At 45.1% G+C, this 14,185-nt stretch overlaps 1 protein-coding gene across 4 annotated transcripts in view; it reads left to right on the plus strand.

The window, feature by feature from the left end:
- The window catches only part of SEPTIN11 (septin 11), a 105,947-nt gene that overhangs the window by 16,646 nt on the left and 75,116 nt on the right, over positions 1 to 14,185 (plus strand). For 2 of the 4 annotated variants that reach the window (XM_045184962.3, XM_045184958.3), the window contains exon 1: positions 338 to 512. The exons of 1 other annotated variant lie outside the window; for it this stretch is intronic. In XM_045184962.3, coding sequence (XP_045040897.1) covers positions 486 to 512 — 27 coding nt within the window. In that variant the 5' untranslated portion in view covers positions 338 to 485. Of the gene's footprint in view, positions 1 to 337; positions 513 to 14,185 lie in introns of those variants that run through there. One more of the 4 variants, XM_024579310.4, reaches the window with a different exon arrangement.

Below are 14,185 nucleotides of genomic sequence, written 5' to 3' on the forward strand. Positions count from 1 at the left end.
GCGAAGCGCGTGGCGGAACCCGGGGCTGGGACCTCGGCGCCCAAGCTTTTACTAGGACCCCGGCACGTGGTGGAGCAGGGGTGGCGGCTAGCGCACGGGCCGGGGACCTTTCGGAGTCGCGAGAGAGGGCGGCTTCCGGGCCCACGGTTACATTCTGGGAGGGCAAACCTTACGGTTTGCGCCTGCTGACCCCGGCTAGAGGCCCGCCCACCATCCTCCCTCCACCCGCCTCCGCCTCGGCGCGCAGGCTTACACCCCTTTCTGGGGAAGCCAATGGTCCCTTCCAGGCGGGTGGCCATGTTGCTCTAATAAAGCAGGAGGGGCGGCGGCGTGGGGGGAGCAGATGCCGCTGGCTGCGCGCGGGATCCGGGCGCGAGCTGGGCGCAGCCGCGAAGGAGGCGCGGGGGCGGCGAGCGGGAGCCGAGGCAGCAGTCAGTGTTGGCGGAGAGCACCCGGGCGCAGTCGGAGCCGGAGAAGCAGCTGCGATGGCCGTGGCCGTGGGGAGACCGTCTGTGAGTGCCGGGGCCTCCTTTCCCTACCCCGCTACTCCTCCGGCGCTGGGTGGTCCCGCTTTGGGGAGGGTGCCGGCGGGAATACGGGGACCCCGGGAGGGGGCTCGGGGCGGCGGCGGCGGCGGCTGTGGGTGTGTGCATGAATTTGGGCGCGCGTCTGGGGCTGAGGGGAGGGCGAGCAGCCCCGAGGCTTGGCTGCTGCGTGATGCAACAGTGCATCGCCTCGTGCGCCCCGATTCCCGAGATGTGGGAGAAGAAGGACCTCTCTCCTGTTTTCCATTTAGAAAGATTCTTTTAGCCAAGGTGTTTCTCGGCTGCTCCACTGTCTGCGCGCACACCTTTTCCCTCGTGACAGTCGAGACAGGCGCCGGGTGAGGGGCTTTCCTCCCGGCTCCCCCGCGCGGAGGGGCGACCGGGCACGGGAATTGTTAGCCGAAGCGTGTCGATCGGTAGTAGAAGCGGGTCAAAAATAAAGGGGTGGGATTTCCGTGGTGGTTTCCCCAGTGCATTGTGAGATCCCGGACACCCCTAGGCGTCCACCCGGGTGACCCGGCCCTGCCCAGGATGTGGACAAAAGCCCTACACACACACACACACGCAAAGTTTTCAAAAGGCCCCCTTGTCGGGGCGGGTGGAGGTATTAAAATACTCCGCGGATAGAAGGATGGGGGGGCTGAGGAGGCGGGGACGCGAGGAAGAGGAAGGGAGGGTGCCTGGAGAATACGCTGCCCCTCTGCCCGAGCGTGGGAGGGAGTGGGATGCTCCAAGCCCCGCGTTTGCGGGCGGGGCACCGGCAGCGACTCCCGGGGTGCGCGACTCGGAGCGGCGGGTCTTGGAGGGTGTGGTTTCAGTCTGTGCTCCGCATCCCGGGTTGAAAGGCAAAGAGAAGGGGCCTCGGCGGCCTTTCCTTTTTAGTGAAAGGAGTGGAACCGGGTGGGAAAGGCGGAGCCCTCTTTCTTTCTTTTCCCCCATTTCTTTGTCGGTGTTCAAGTTCCACTTTCGCCCCACCGGCTTTGGGGGCGCTTCGCTTGAGGATTTTCCTGCTCTACCTCCTCCTTCCCCTTTGCCTTGTCTTCTCCTACCCGTAACTGTGTAGCTGCAGGTGGTGGTTTCAGAGATTGTGTGGATATAGACAGCAGTCCTTCGGAGATGCTGGAAGCTCTGAGCCCCCAGAAATGCAAGCTTTGCGCTCAGACTCCAGGCTCGTCCTCCTAAATCCTGTGCAGATACGCTCGCTCCCCTACCTCCACCCGCCGTCCTCCCGCTCCGGGAAGTTCGTGGAATTCCTCTGCGTGTTCTAACTCAGTTTGGTGATTCTTCTGCCGAGGTGTTTTCAAAGACGTTCTCCGTGGCTAGAAAATGTTCAGTGGTCATATTGAAGTGTAACTGTGGGTTGTTCGGCATTTTAAATTCTAATAGTTAATGACGTGCTCTTAAGCAGTCAGACCTCCTCTTGCACACAAATTGTGCTCCTGATAATTAGTGGTCAGAGATTGATGTTATTAAGGGAATTGGTAGTCTCTGGGCTAATCTTTTTCTCTGTGTGTGAGAAAAAGAGAGAGAGAGAAAATGGAGGTCCAGAAAGGTCAGGTTTGTCTGGTTAAATTACTCCCTTCCCCACTATACTTACGTCGAAGGCACAGATTCGGATCACTAAAACAACGTCTAGTTTAGGTAACTGGGGAGCATCTGGGAATGCGAATGTGATGTGGCCAGGTGGCAGGTATCTTTTTCAGTGATACCTATTGCTGGCGCATTCTTGAGGCATGGGGAAGTGGAAGAAATAATTTGCTGCACATTTTCTCTAAATTAGTTGGTTCATATCTGCCAGTTAAATAAGAACAGTATGTGGATTTAAGATTTAGCCGTGTGGCCGTAATCACATCCAACACCAGGTCTGCCCACCAGATGTGAGCTTAGCCCCGCAGAGTTCCTGTGGAAGACCTCGCTCGTTCAAATAATAGAGATATTTAAAAGTGTGCGCGCCGAGGAGGTCACTGCTTTCTCTGCACATTCCCTGCTGTCGCTGGAATCACGATGAAATTGCTTGCAGCTGAAGAACAGCAGACTTCTTTCTTTGAGTTGGGGTGTGGGTGATCCGGAGTTGACTGCGAAGTTGAAGCCTTTTCGTGCATTTCCAAGGAACCGTTGAGCCGTTTCACTTTGGCCTTCACTCCGCAAATGTCTTCAGAACAAGCCCAGTACATGCAGATTCTCCCAACACAGCTCCTGCAGATCTACACTGCATCCTTCCGGTGAGAACTCTCTGCCCCTTCTGCTCCCTCATCTATTCTGTGATAGAGCAAAAGGGTGTGGAGAGGAAAGAATCACTCACGAAGTTGATCTATGTGTGAGAGTTTCTCTAGTTACATCTTTAGAATTACATTTTTTTTTGCAAAAAGTTGTTTAAGAAAACATGAGCATATCTCCTTGCCCTACAAAGTTCCTCCCCCATACAGATTGAAGGAAAGATCAGAATGATTTGCCCTTAATTTTAGACATTCTTTTTTTTTTTTAATTTTATTGATTTTAGAGAAAGAGAGGAGAGAGAGACGGGAAAGCATCGATTTGTTGTTCCACCCATCTATGCATTCGTTGGTTGCTTTTTGTATGATCCCTGACTGGGGTCACGCCGCAACCTTGAGGAATGGGGAGGATGCTCTCACCAACTGAGATACCTGGCCAGGGCTAATTTTAGACATTCTTGCCTTTGAACATCTTAGTGTGATATCCCAGGTAAATATGACCTTTTACTAGGCAAAAAATCCTTATGTAATAAACGAAGTGGTCACAGTAGTCCTCCCTTATCCACAGTTTCGGTTTTCGAGGTTTCAGTTACCCATGGTCCACCTCAGTTCAAAAATATTAAGTAGAAAATTCCAGAAATAAGCAATTCATACGTTTCAAATTGCCCGCCATTCTGAATAGCACGATGATGAGCCATTTGCTCAGTCCGGCCCAGGGATGTGAATCATCCCTCTGCCCCACTTTGTCCAGCTTATCCTGGTGTGTGCGCTCCTTCCCCTTAGTCACTTAGTAGCAATCTGGATTATCAGACTGACCTTCCACAGTGCTTGTGTTCAGTCACCCTTATTTGACTTAATAATGGCCCCAAAGCACAAGAGTAGCGATGCTAGCAACTCAGATATGCCAGAGAGAAGTGGTAAAATAAGGAAGCACTTTAGCTTCCTTTCAGTGAAAGGGTAGAAGTTTTTCATAGGGAAAAGGAAAAATATCTTATGCTGATGTTGCTAAGATGTACTGTAAGAACAAATCTTCTATCCATGAAATTATGAAGTAGGAAAAAGACATTCAAGCTAAGAGATTACATTTATGTAACTTTCATTACAGCATACTATCATAATTGTTCTATGTTACTATTCATTATTGTTGTTCGTCTCTTACTGTGCCTAATTTGCAAATTTATCTTTATCACAGGTATGAATGAACTAGTTGCAGTTTTGAGCAGTCACTGGGGGTCTTGGAGTGCAACCCCCCAGGTGGGGGTGGGGATGACTATATATTCAGTTATAACCATTTAAACCTCAATGCTAAATTCAGATGTTTCTTAAGTGGATTTTTTCTTCACTAGAAAACAAAAAGCCCAGTTTTTTAGTGTGATACTGTTTATTTCTGTTTTAATCTTATCCCCTGGCTTCTCCACTTTCCCACGGATAGTTTGGGAGCTTGGCTCTGAGAAGACCCGGAAGCACATCTGTGGTTTTTAGAGTACAACTGAGGATTAGCAAGAGCGCTTCTCCTCCCCAAGGGATGTGTCCGTGTTTTGGATGAGTTAATATTTTTGCATCCAAGTCCCAGGACGGCTGTTGTTCTTATTTTAAACAGAGCATGGTCATTTACTCTACCTGAGAATCAGGTTTTCTGTGGCTGATCCGCTCTCTGATCCACTGGCTCGTAAGGGGTGGTGTTCATCAGTTGTAGAGTCTAGGGGTTGATAGGAACTCTAGAGGTCCTTTGGTTCACCTTCTTCCCTCGTGCAGAAATGTTCGTCCCTAGCAGAAGGTATGTGTTGAAACTTTTCCACTGGTGGACATTCCCTATGATACCCTTCAAAAAACATGTTTAATTGTTTTTCTATCTGTTGTGCAAAAAGAAATGGAAAATTGTGTTCATTCATTTGCTCACTTAACACTATTTATTGAGCACCTCCCATGTACTGGGTGCTGAGGACACATCAATGGACAAGAGAGAAATTCCCTTCTTACCTGAGCTTTCATTTTCTGCGATATTTAGTGTCTGTGTGTATTAGTGACAAACTTCAGCGGAGACAGAGTCTGCAAGTCGTTTAGGGAGAAGGATACTATGTGCCTGTTGCTGAGTCAGCAGTGGTGATGTAGATAAAGGGGCTTATCTGTCCGAGGATCAGTACACACAGTTCCCGAAGACGTCTGTCTCAGCAGGAGGAAGGTGGGGACTGCCAATGAAATGTTAATTTTCTCGCATTGTAAAAGTGCCATTTCGAGACTTAAGGATGTTGCCCCACATGGAGGGCTGTGACTGTTGTATCTGGAGAAAGATTAATGGAGCTAAAAAAAAGGTCCAGGGAATGGCTATCCAATTGTAAAGGGGCTGTCATCCAGGGGGAGGTTTTTAAAAATTAAACCTCTTTAATCAGCGATATAAATTATACACATTAAGGCTCTACAAGCAGTTATTAAGGGGTCCAAGAAGTGTTTGAGGTGCAGTAATCCCTTTTTAAATCTTTGAAAACTGTAGATTTTTTTTATTTTTAAAAATATGTTCTTTAAAAATAATGTATCTATATCATAATGAAAAAATAGACTTTAGGAATTGTTTAAAAGAACGAAACTACACATACTGCACCAGCCTGGTATAAAAGCTCTTAGATTGTTAGTGTATTCTAATTAACTTTCTGAGGTTTGCAGCAGCAAGCATAAGCCATCCCAAATAAACTGCTACTTAGAAACCAAACTGTATGCCTGTGTGGACCCTCCCTGACTATTTGGACACTCATGAAGGAAACAGATACTTAGTGCTTTGGAAGAGGCCACCCCGTGTTTGTGTCTGGACAAAGGGATGAATGATTTGGATGGCCTACTTTGATCGATTGCCTAAAGACCCAGTGTTTCTACCCACTGCTGATGCTGTGGCTGGAAATGATCTTAGGGTTTAGACTCCCTGTGGAGCTGGCTACAGTCAGAGCTTTCTGTGCCTGTGTTTCTCCCTTAAACCTGGTTGATACTGGGCCAGGGGTAGGGGCTGCTCTTGGATTTTTATCATTTATTGAGAACTGTTTCTGGCAGCCTTAGTTAGACCTGTCAGTTGGGGTAAGTGAAGCTGAACCTTTATTTAAACAAAGACCCAGCAGATCTGCAGCTTTTATCCTTTTTCCCAAGGAGACCTACTTTACAATGTAATTAATACCCCGCTCCCCCCTTTAAAATTCAGATTGACAGCAAACTCCCTTCCAACTAAACAATACCTCTCCCAACCCACTCTGGCCTTCTGGCAGTCTGTCAATGCAGCCGCTGTTGCACACGAAAACAATACTTGGGCTGAGGTGATATAGACAGACTTCTACAAAGAATTTGCTGGGTGGTCTAAAGTCAAATTTGCATAATCTCAGACCTTGCCTGTAGTGGAAATTAGGAGTCTGTTTCCTGGTATGACCAGAGCCAAGGCCTTCGAGCCACCTTTTTTTTTTTTTTTTGGATGTGTGCCAATGAACTTGAGTACCTTGCTTAAGTCAAAGGACGCAGGAAGTAGAATTGTGTGGACACATTCTATCCACCTACTGAACTCTGAGCCGTGGGGCAGAGTGTGATGTGTTGATGGAGGGGGCAGGCTGAGATGGAGAGGTAGGAAAGGCTCATGCTCCAAAAAGAACATCTTTGGTACCTACGTAACTAAGTGGGAGCTTTGTTCCTGCTGGCTTTGCATTTTAAAAACTGGTAAAAATATATGTAACAAAAAATGTATCTGCTTGTTTTTAATTAAGTAACATTCCTTAGGGGAGAATTTATGATTTTCTTATTAATTTTTTTCTTATAGAAGTATAATCACAAAAATATAGATAGGTTAGAAGTTGCAGAACGAAACAACCCTCGATAGCCAAACACATCAATAATCATCCTTGGCTTCCTAATCTATCTGCTTTATCAGATAATTCTTGTGCGCTTTCTCTGCTCAGGTGCTGACGTTATGATGTTGAGCATTTGAAATGCTCTCATCAACTATCTCTGAAGGATGAGTAAGCAATAGAACTTAGCAAGGAAAGCAGGGTGGAAAAGTGTTGCAAGCCAAGGGAACAGCATATGCACAGCTCTGGAAGTGAGGCAGAGCCTCTTAAGGAAATCCTGTGTGACCGTGACGCCAGTGTGCAGAGTGGACAGGAGTGAGGGTGGGCTGTGGGAAGAGACCAGATCAAGACATACACATATTTACTACACAGCTCTTTAAATATTTCATATTCTGTCCACCCCTGTCCTTCAATTTAGGGTGTCTCAGATTCTAGGAACTGGTTGATGGAAGACACTGAAAATCTGCAGAGTACTAATTCTCCAAGATTCAGTACAGTAGAGGGGAGATGACAAGGGATCAGAGGAGGTGATGCCTTTCGTGGTTAAATGGAGCCCTGAATGGTAGAGGACATGGAGGCTGAGAAACTGCACAAAGAGAAGGAGGAGGGGACCAGTGGCAACATCCCAGCCTAGGCCTTCCTCTGCTAGCCTTCTGTATAGAGCCCTTCCTCAAGATGTAGAACTGGAAAGTTTTATTTTCTTAGACACCAAAGCAAGTTGAGTCCTGAAGGGTGGGGGTGGAGGGAGAATGGTAGGATTCCGTCCACGTTGGACTGCAAGTATCAATCAGTGTTGTCCACAGAGAAAATTAAAATGCACTGCATTCTATAAAAGTAGGAGAAAAGTCTGTTTGTTACAAGCCAGGGTTCTCGTAAGATTCTACACCTTCTCCATTGCTTTCCACACTGTTTTCAGACAGTATGAACACTGTCGGTCTCATCAGGTGCCCAGTAAATTTAACCAGACCTCCTGTTGAAAAGAAACACCTTGAGGGAAGCCTCTGTGCACAGGAAGCCTCCTCAGCGTCTTAATTTTTAATTTTTTCTGTTTAAGTTACTGTCAAGACAATTATCGCAGTGTATCCTCACACAATTCCAGAGAATTAAGTAATGTAGACAAGGAAACTGAGGCACAAAGAGTTATTACTCCGACACAGCCAGTTAGTGGGAGAGAGAGGCTTTAGAAGCAATGACTATTAGACCCAAGTGCATGCAGATCTACCATCTGCATCGGCCAGTCAGGTTAAATTATGCTCAGGTAACACATTGGCCACAAGCTTTGTGGTTTCCACAGTGAACATTTCTCCCTCAGAGTCCTTGCCTGGTACATCCTCTGCGACGATTCCATGCTGTGTTGACCCCGGGACCCAGGCTGAGGGAGCGTTCTCTCTTTGGACATGGCCTGTCTGGTGGCAGAAAAAGGGAATGCTGAACCCTGAGCTAACTCTTCCAGCTCTTAGATGGGTCTCTGCCACACAAACATTACTGGCCAAAGTAAATGGACTCTCCTAAATTTAACAGGATGGAGATAGACACTAACCCTTCTGCAGAGAGTGACTCTCTCAGCCACTCGGCCAAGCTTGAGGGCCACGGGATTGGGAAGTAAGTCGTCCCCTTGGGAGGGGCAGGGAATGTGTTGAGTAGTAAGAGTTTGCCAAACCTTAGGAGTCAGGGAATTTACTACAGAGCTGAGGCTCTATTATTTTCTAAAAATTATCTCCCTGCCTGTGGTGAGTTTTCTTACTCTTTTTGCCCTGCTCTAATTCCAGCTGGACATGTTAGAGTGATGAGGGGGAGAGAGTGTGTGTGTATGAAGGAGCCTGAATGAACTGAAGGCGGAGAGTATGATTACTCCTTTTGCTCAATCACGGTGAGCTTCCAGTAGCATCGTCACCAAGTAAGTGATGGGTGGTGACCTTCAGAAGGACTTTCTGTGCTGCTTCTGGTGGCCCCAGCTCTGGGACTGTACTCTCTGGAAATGGTTTTGAGGCCATTAGGACATCCAGCTGCGTGACAGTGTTATTTCCCTTGGGATGCTTCCCAATCAGTCCTTTCTCAGCCCGTCTGCTCCTAAATGCAGGCACATCAGATGGCGCCCTTCTTTTCTTGCTTTGTTTTCTCTCTGCTGAACGGCTGTAGTATATAGTATTTTGGTAAGAATGTGGGCTCCGGAGCCAGAATGCTGGGGTTCTAGGGACTCAGCGCTGCCACTTAACCACCTCTGGGATCTTAGGCAAAGGACTTAGCTTGTGTGCCTCACATTCCCCTTTTGTAAAATACTAACAGTACCTTCCTCAAGGGTCCACCAGATTCAGTGAGTTAGCGTACAAGTGCTCACAATGATGCAAGAACTATTCGTTGTCAAAGGAAGGGAAACAAGTACTGAATAAGGGCTTTTAATCAAAGACTGGGCTCAAACCCGAATCACCCCTCCACTCTACCCAGTAGGAAGTGAGCATTTGCCCCTTCTCCTGTCCCGCACCTGACTGTGCATTCTTCCCTTTTTCTAATCAGAGCAGACCTTTGAGGCTCAGATCAAACATTCTCTCTTCTTGAAGTCTCCACTCTCCAGCTCTGGTTTTGGTGCCTTCTCTGCAGCAGTGGTGCCTGCAACACTTCTGTGTCACCCATATGGTATTCTGGAGCTCCCTCCACTTTCTTTCAGTTACTTTTTTTTTAAGTAAAAAAAAAAAGGAATGATCAAATATAGTTGTGAATGTTAAAAAGAAATCTCATTACCATAAGCAGTATGTCCTGCTAACCTTGAGCACACTCATGTGTTCTTAGCCTCTGTCGCCAGATTAAGGAGTGAACAGGACTTAAGGGCAGGGAGTGCATTGCGAGCCCCCCCACTAATGGACATTTGACTGGGTGGGTGAAAAGTGATCCTTTGGATCGATTGGATAAGACTCGTGTTGTATGAGACTTGGGCCAGCCCACTTCCTCTCAGTCTGCTTTTTTGTTCCAGCTGTTGCTGTGTGAATTTCAGGCAGGTATCTATGTATCAACAGCTTTGTGCCCCAGGCTTCTCTGCTGTAACCCCTTGGATCCTGCTCAGCTCTTCTGACCTATGTACATGTCTGGATGTCCAAGGGAGTTACCATTCCATGGGCCAGCCGTAGACTGACAGGGATGGAAGCTGGTGGATAAATGCTTCTCTCTTTTGTCACTACGCTGGATAATTCTGAGGCACAATCTGAAGGTCTTGCCTGGGCTCCAGTCCAGGTGGGACCATGGTGGTTAGCTCCATGTGTATACCCGTAGGATGACCGTCTGTCCCTCCCTGTTACACTGTTCCCAGTCCCCCATTCCTGTTTCTCTTCTCCGGATTACTTTCCAAAGTAGCTACATGCACATATGTTCTTGTCTCACACCCCTGCATTTGGGGGAAACCTAGGTGAAAACACCTTGTTTCCTGGTTTGGGGCTCTTCTTTTACCTTATGCAAATGAGGGAGCATGAATGTTACTTTTGTAACATACCATGTTACTCTGGACAGTTAAAATAGCTCTGAACAAACTGATTTTTTTTTATCAGATTTTTACTGTTTATTGGAGAGCAAACTTCAAGCTGTTGTAAAAACTAGACTCAGAAATGGAAACATCACCTAAGTTTTTCTATAATTTTCATTGCTAGTGACTTGGAATGGAACTCTCACATTCTTCTCAGGATGCAAGTGCTTGTTTCTGAGTGCCTAGTGCCTGGTTTGTTTTGCAACTAACTTAACTTACCTGTTTCAAATCAATTACATGGTATATATTTTAGAAATTAGATACAGAGTATATGGGGAAAATATATTTCTGATACATGAGCTATGAAGTTGTGCCAAAACTTAAAACTGTTTTGAAAAAAAAAATCAGAAAAAGTCTGGGCTTATACCGTCTGCATAGATTAGAAAAAATGAGGTCATGGTTCTTGAAACATTAATGAACTAATAATGAACAATTTTTAAAAAGATTTTAAAAATTTATTTTTAGAGAGAGGGGAAGGGAGAGAGAAAGAGGGAAAGAGACATTGATCGGCTGCCTCTCGTCCGCTCCCTGACCAGGGACTGAACCTGCCACCCAGGCATGTGCCCTGACAACACCCAACCCGCTGAGCCCCATCAGTCAGGGCATTATTGAGCAGTTTTAAGGTCCCAGATTAATTTAAGTAACTGCCTGAGAGTTCTTGGAAAATTGTGTAAGTCATCCCTTTACTTTATATGCTCCTAGCTCAGAGGAGGTTTCTAATAGCAGTTTAGAAATTGTATGAAACAAACTGATTTATTCTTCAATTCTCCCCAGATTTGTCACCTTTGCTCCATTCTTTGAGACTTGGTTTGATTTGGTATGTGTGTGCTTGTGGGTGGGTGTAATCTAAGACTGTACCTCTACCTGATGAATGATTTAATTGTGTATCTGTTACATATCTCTTTGTTTTCAAAAGCCTTTGCAATCCTTAGTCAACCTCTTAATCACATCTCCCCTGAGAAAGCTGTTGGAAGGTCCACAGTTGAACAATTTTATCTCTGAACCCTCTAAATAAATCTTTTACTTGTTGGTAATCAGATTTGACCCATTCAGAAACCAGAATTCCAAGGTATTTTATTATCTCAAAGCTGAAAATTAAATTAAGATAAGTTTTCAGCCACTGAAATGACTAATTTGAAATAATTAAATTGCAGCCTCTAGCTGCTGTTCCAAAGCTGGCTTTTAGCTGGGTGGAAGAAAACCCAAATCTAAATTGGATTTCATAACCCAGGCCAAGTTGAGGTGATGAGGACTCTCAGGGACTTCATGTAATAGACATTTAGATAGACATATTGTGGAGTTTGGGATACTGCTTAATATTACTAAATATTCTTTCTTGAAGAGCTTCTATTTTTATGCCTCAGTGGGTTTTCCTGTTTCCCACTCACTAAGTCAGCAAACATTGAGCCCCAGCCGGTACAACGCATGAGTGAAGATGTCTAAAGAATATTCCTTCTCGTTCTCCCACCAAAATGAGAACCAACATCTTTTTAGGTATATGGATCTCCCTCTCACTAAGGTTCAATATCTTGGAATAAGTCTTGACTTAGGAGTGAGTTACCTAGTCGTGTTTGTCATTCCCACCTGGGAAGAGTTAGCAGCCTGGTTCATGATGGTGCATCATCAGCCGGTAGGATCTTTTAGAACCTTCAATGTCTCTAGCCGGGCGCCTCATGTTGTTGGAAATATGTAAGTTTAAGACCTAGATCGTGCTGCCAAGAAGCCTGCAATTTAGTTGAGTAGAGAAGCCTGAGACTAAGACAACGCCCAACTCCCATGATTGGGAGGGTCTCTTCAGGCTCTTCTCACCGCTGTCCAGTCTTCCCTCTCCTGTCTCTTAAGATTGTGAACACGAGGAATTTGGTTCAGAGTTTGTAAATAGGCCCATTTTATTCTCCTTCTCTTCCCTGTTTGGAATGTAATTTGAGGAGTGCTGTAAAGGTAACCCCAACTTTCTTTCTTCCTAGGCTACCATTAAAAATACATGCTTTTGGTTTAGGGCAGGGATAAAAAAGGCACCAAAGGAAGTTGAAAAATTATATCAGAATTGGGAGGGAATGTTTTCGAAATCTCTGGCAGATTAATATGTGCACTCCATGCCTCTTCAGCGCATCCTGACCACCCACAGCATTCCAGGTGCCTTGGACGGGCACACCGTTGCTTTATTTTAGGGCACACATGCATTTCTGTGCCCCCCATGCTAACTGGATCAATAAGCAGGTACCCATGCTATCGGGTCAGCTGTTTGTTTCCAAACTTTCGTGTGCCAGTTGTAGTAATCATCATAATGGCATAACTTAATAATCTGTGAAATATAAGTGTAAAAATAAAGTTGCTTCTAAATTAGATGCTTTGGAAATATTTGCTAAAGGTGAGAATTCTGCTACATAAAACTGCTGTGAATGTAATATGGTCAAAATAATTGTACAAAGTTGGAGGGGAAAGTAAGGATTGAAAGAGTTTGCATTTAGTTTGCCTTAAGATGCTTTTAAATTCTGGGTTTACTTGAAAGAGACAAACTGGAAATCATGGGTGATGCCTATGGGTTTGTGCTAGAAAGACACCTCTAGTTGGAATTCCTCTAATTCATGATGAGGACAATAACCTTGGCCTTTGTCAAAAAATTGGTGGGTGAATATATGTTAGTATGTTTTAAGGTGAAATAAAATGTTTAGGCTGTAAGTATTATTTTTAAAATCCTAGTCTTTAAATACCTTTTTAGATAGAAAAATTATTTAGCCCCCTGCTCCTAATAGCTTTGGATAGAGGGGCCTGTAGGTAACAGAATAGCCACTCCCCCCAGGGTCTGCTCTCCCATCCCCGCGCTCTGACAGGGGGCCTCTGGTTGAGAAGCATTGTGTACACCTACCCCTGTGTGGGTAGGTGGGGGAAAGAAGTTGAGGATTACTGGTTTCCCCTAAATTGAGATACAGATATCTTCGGGAAAGTGAACTCACTTGACCTATTTAACCCCTGATTTTAGAGAGAGGAAAGGACACTAAAAACATTGCTTGTTTCATCAATTTCTCTTAGTCCAGAATATGATTTTGGACAGCAAAATAATCTCATTTTGGAAAGTCAAGGATATTCTGTTACACATGAAGACACACACAGACATAAGATATGGATTACTCAACAATGTACTCAACCTGCCTGGGAAACAGAAACTCCCATCAGATGTAGATGAAAGCTTGGACCACAGTCGTCGTGGTCAGCCTTCCTGCACTTTGGTATTTATGGGCCTTGACTTCTTGGCCCAAATGGTTCACTCCAGCTATCCTTGGATAATCCCCCAGCAGCAATTTGATTTAATTTTCATTCTTGATCATGAGAAAATGAAGTGTTAAAAAAACAACTACATAGTTGCTTTTCTATTCCAAAATAAAAAAAAGTAGGAGGAGAAAACTTAACAAATTGGAAGCTAAAATGTGTGACTTCTCCATTTCTGAAACTAAAACTGGAAGCATTTTTCAGGTGGGCTTTTTCTTTTTTTGGTCTTTAAATATATATTTGGAATATTGCTGCTAATTGGTTTGGCTACTAAATTCATTGCAAACACTGCAGTAATGTCCTAATTGAAGTTGTGCGATTTCACACCTTTTTTTCTGTGACTAGACTTCAGTGGGTAAAGGTTTGTCTTCGCAGTAACCCTGAGGTGGTTTCATTAGATTCTTGACCCAACCCCTGCAGCGCCTATTGGATGAATCTGGATTCAGACTCACCCAGGATCAAAGTAATAGTCTTGAGGCCAAGTCTTCTGACTCTGGGTTACCTCCTCTGCTTACCAGATGGAGACACCGCCCTACCTGTGGAGGAGCACTGTCAGAGAGAACTCTCCGTGTCATGGAAATGTTTCACTACTGCGTTGTCCAGTATGGGAGCCACTAGCCATATGTGGCTGTTGGATTCCTGAAATGTGGCTGATGCAATCGTAGAATTAATTTCTTATCTTGTTTAATTTAAACTAATTTGCATTTAAATTTAAATAACCCCATGTGGCTTGTGGCTACCATTATGGATACTGAAGCTTTAGGAGTATTGAGAATGTGATGTTGATCTCTCTCTCTTTTATTTTTTTAGAAAAAGATTTTTTATTACTTC

This window comes from Desmodus rotundus, chromosome 4 (genome assembly GCF_022682495.2).
Source record: "Desmodus rotundus isolate HL8 chromosome 4, HLdesRot8A.1, whole genome shotgun sequence".
Classification (NCBI taxonomy): domain Eukaryota; kingdom Metazoa; phylum Chordata; class Mammalia; order Chiroptera; family Phyllostomidae; genus Desmodus; species Desmodus rotundus.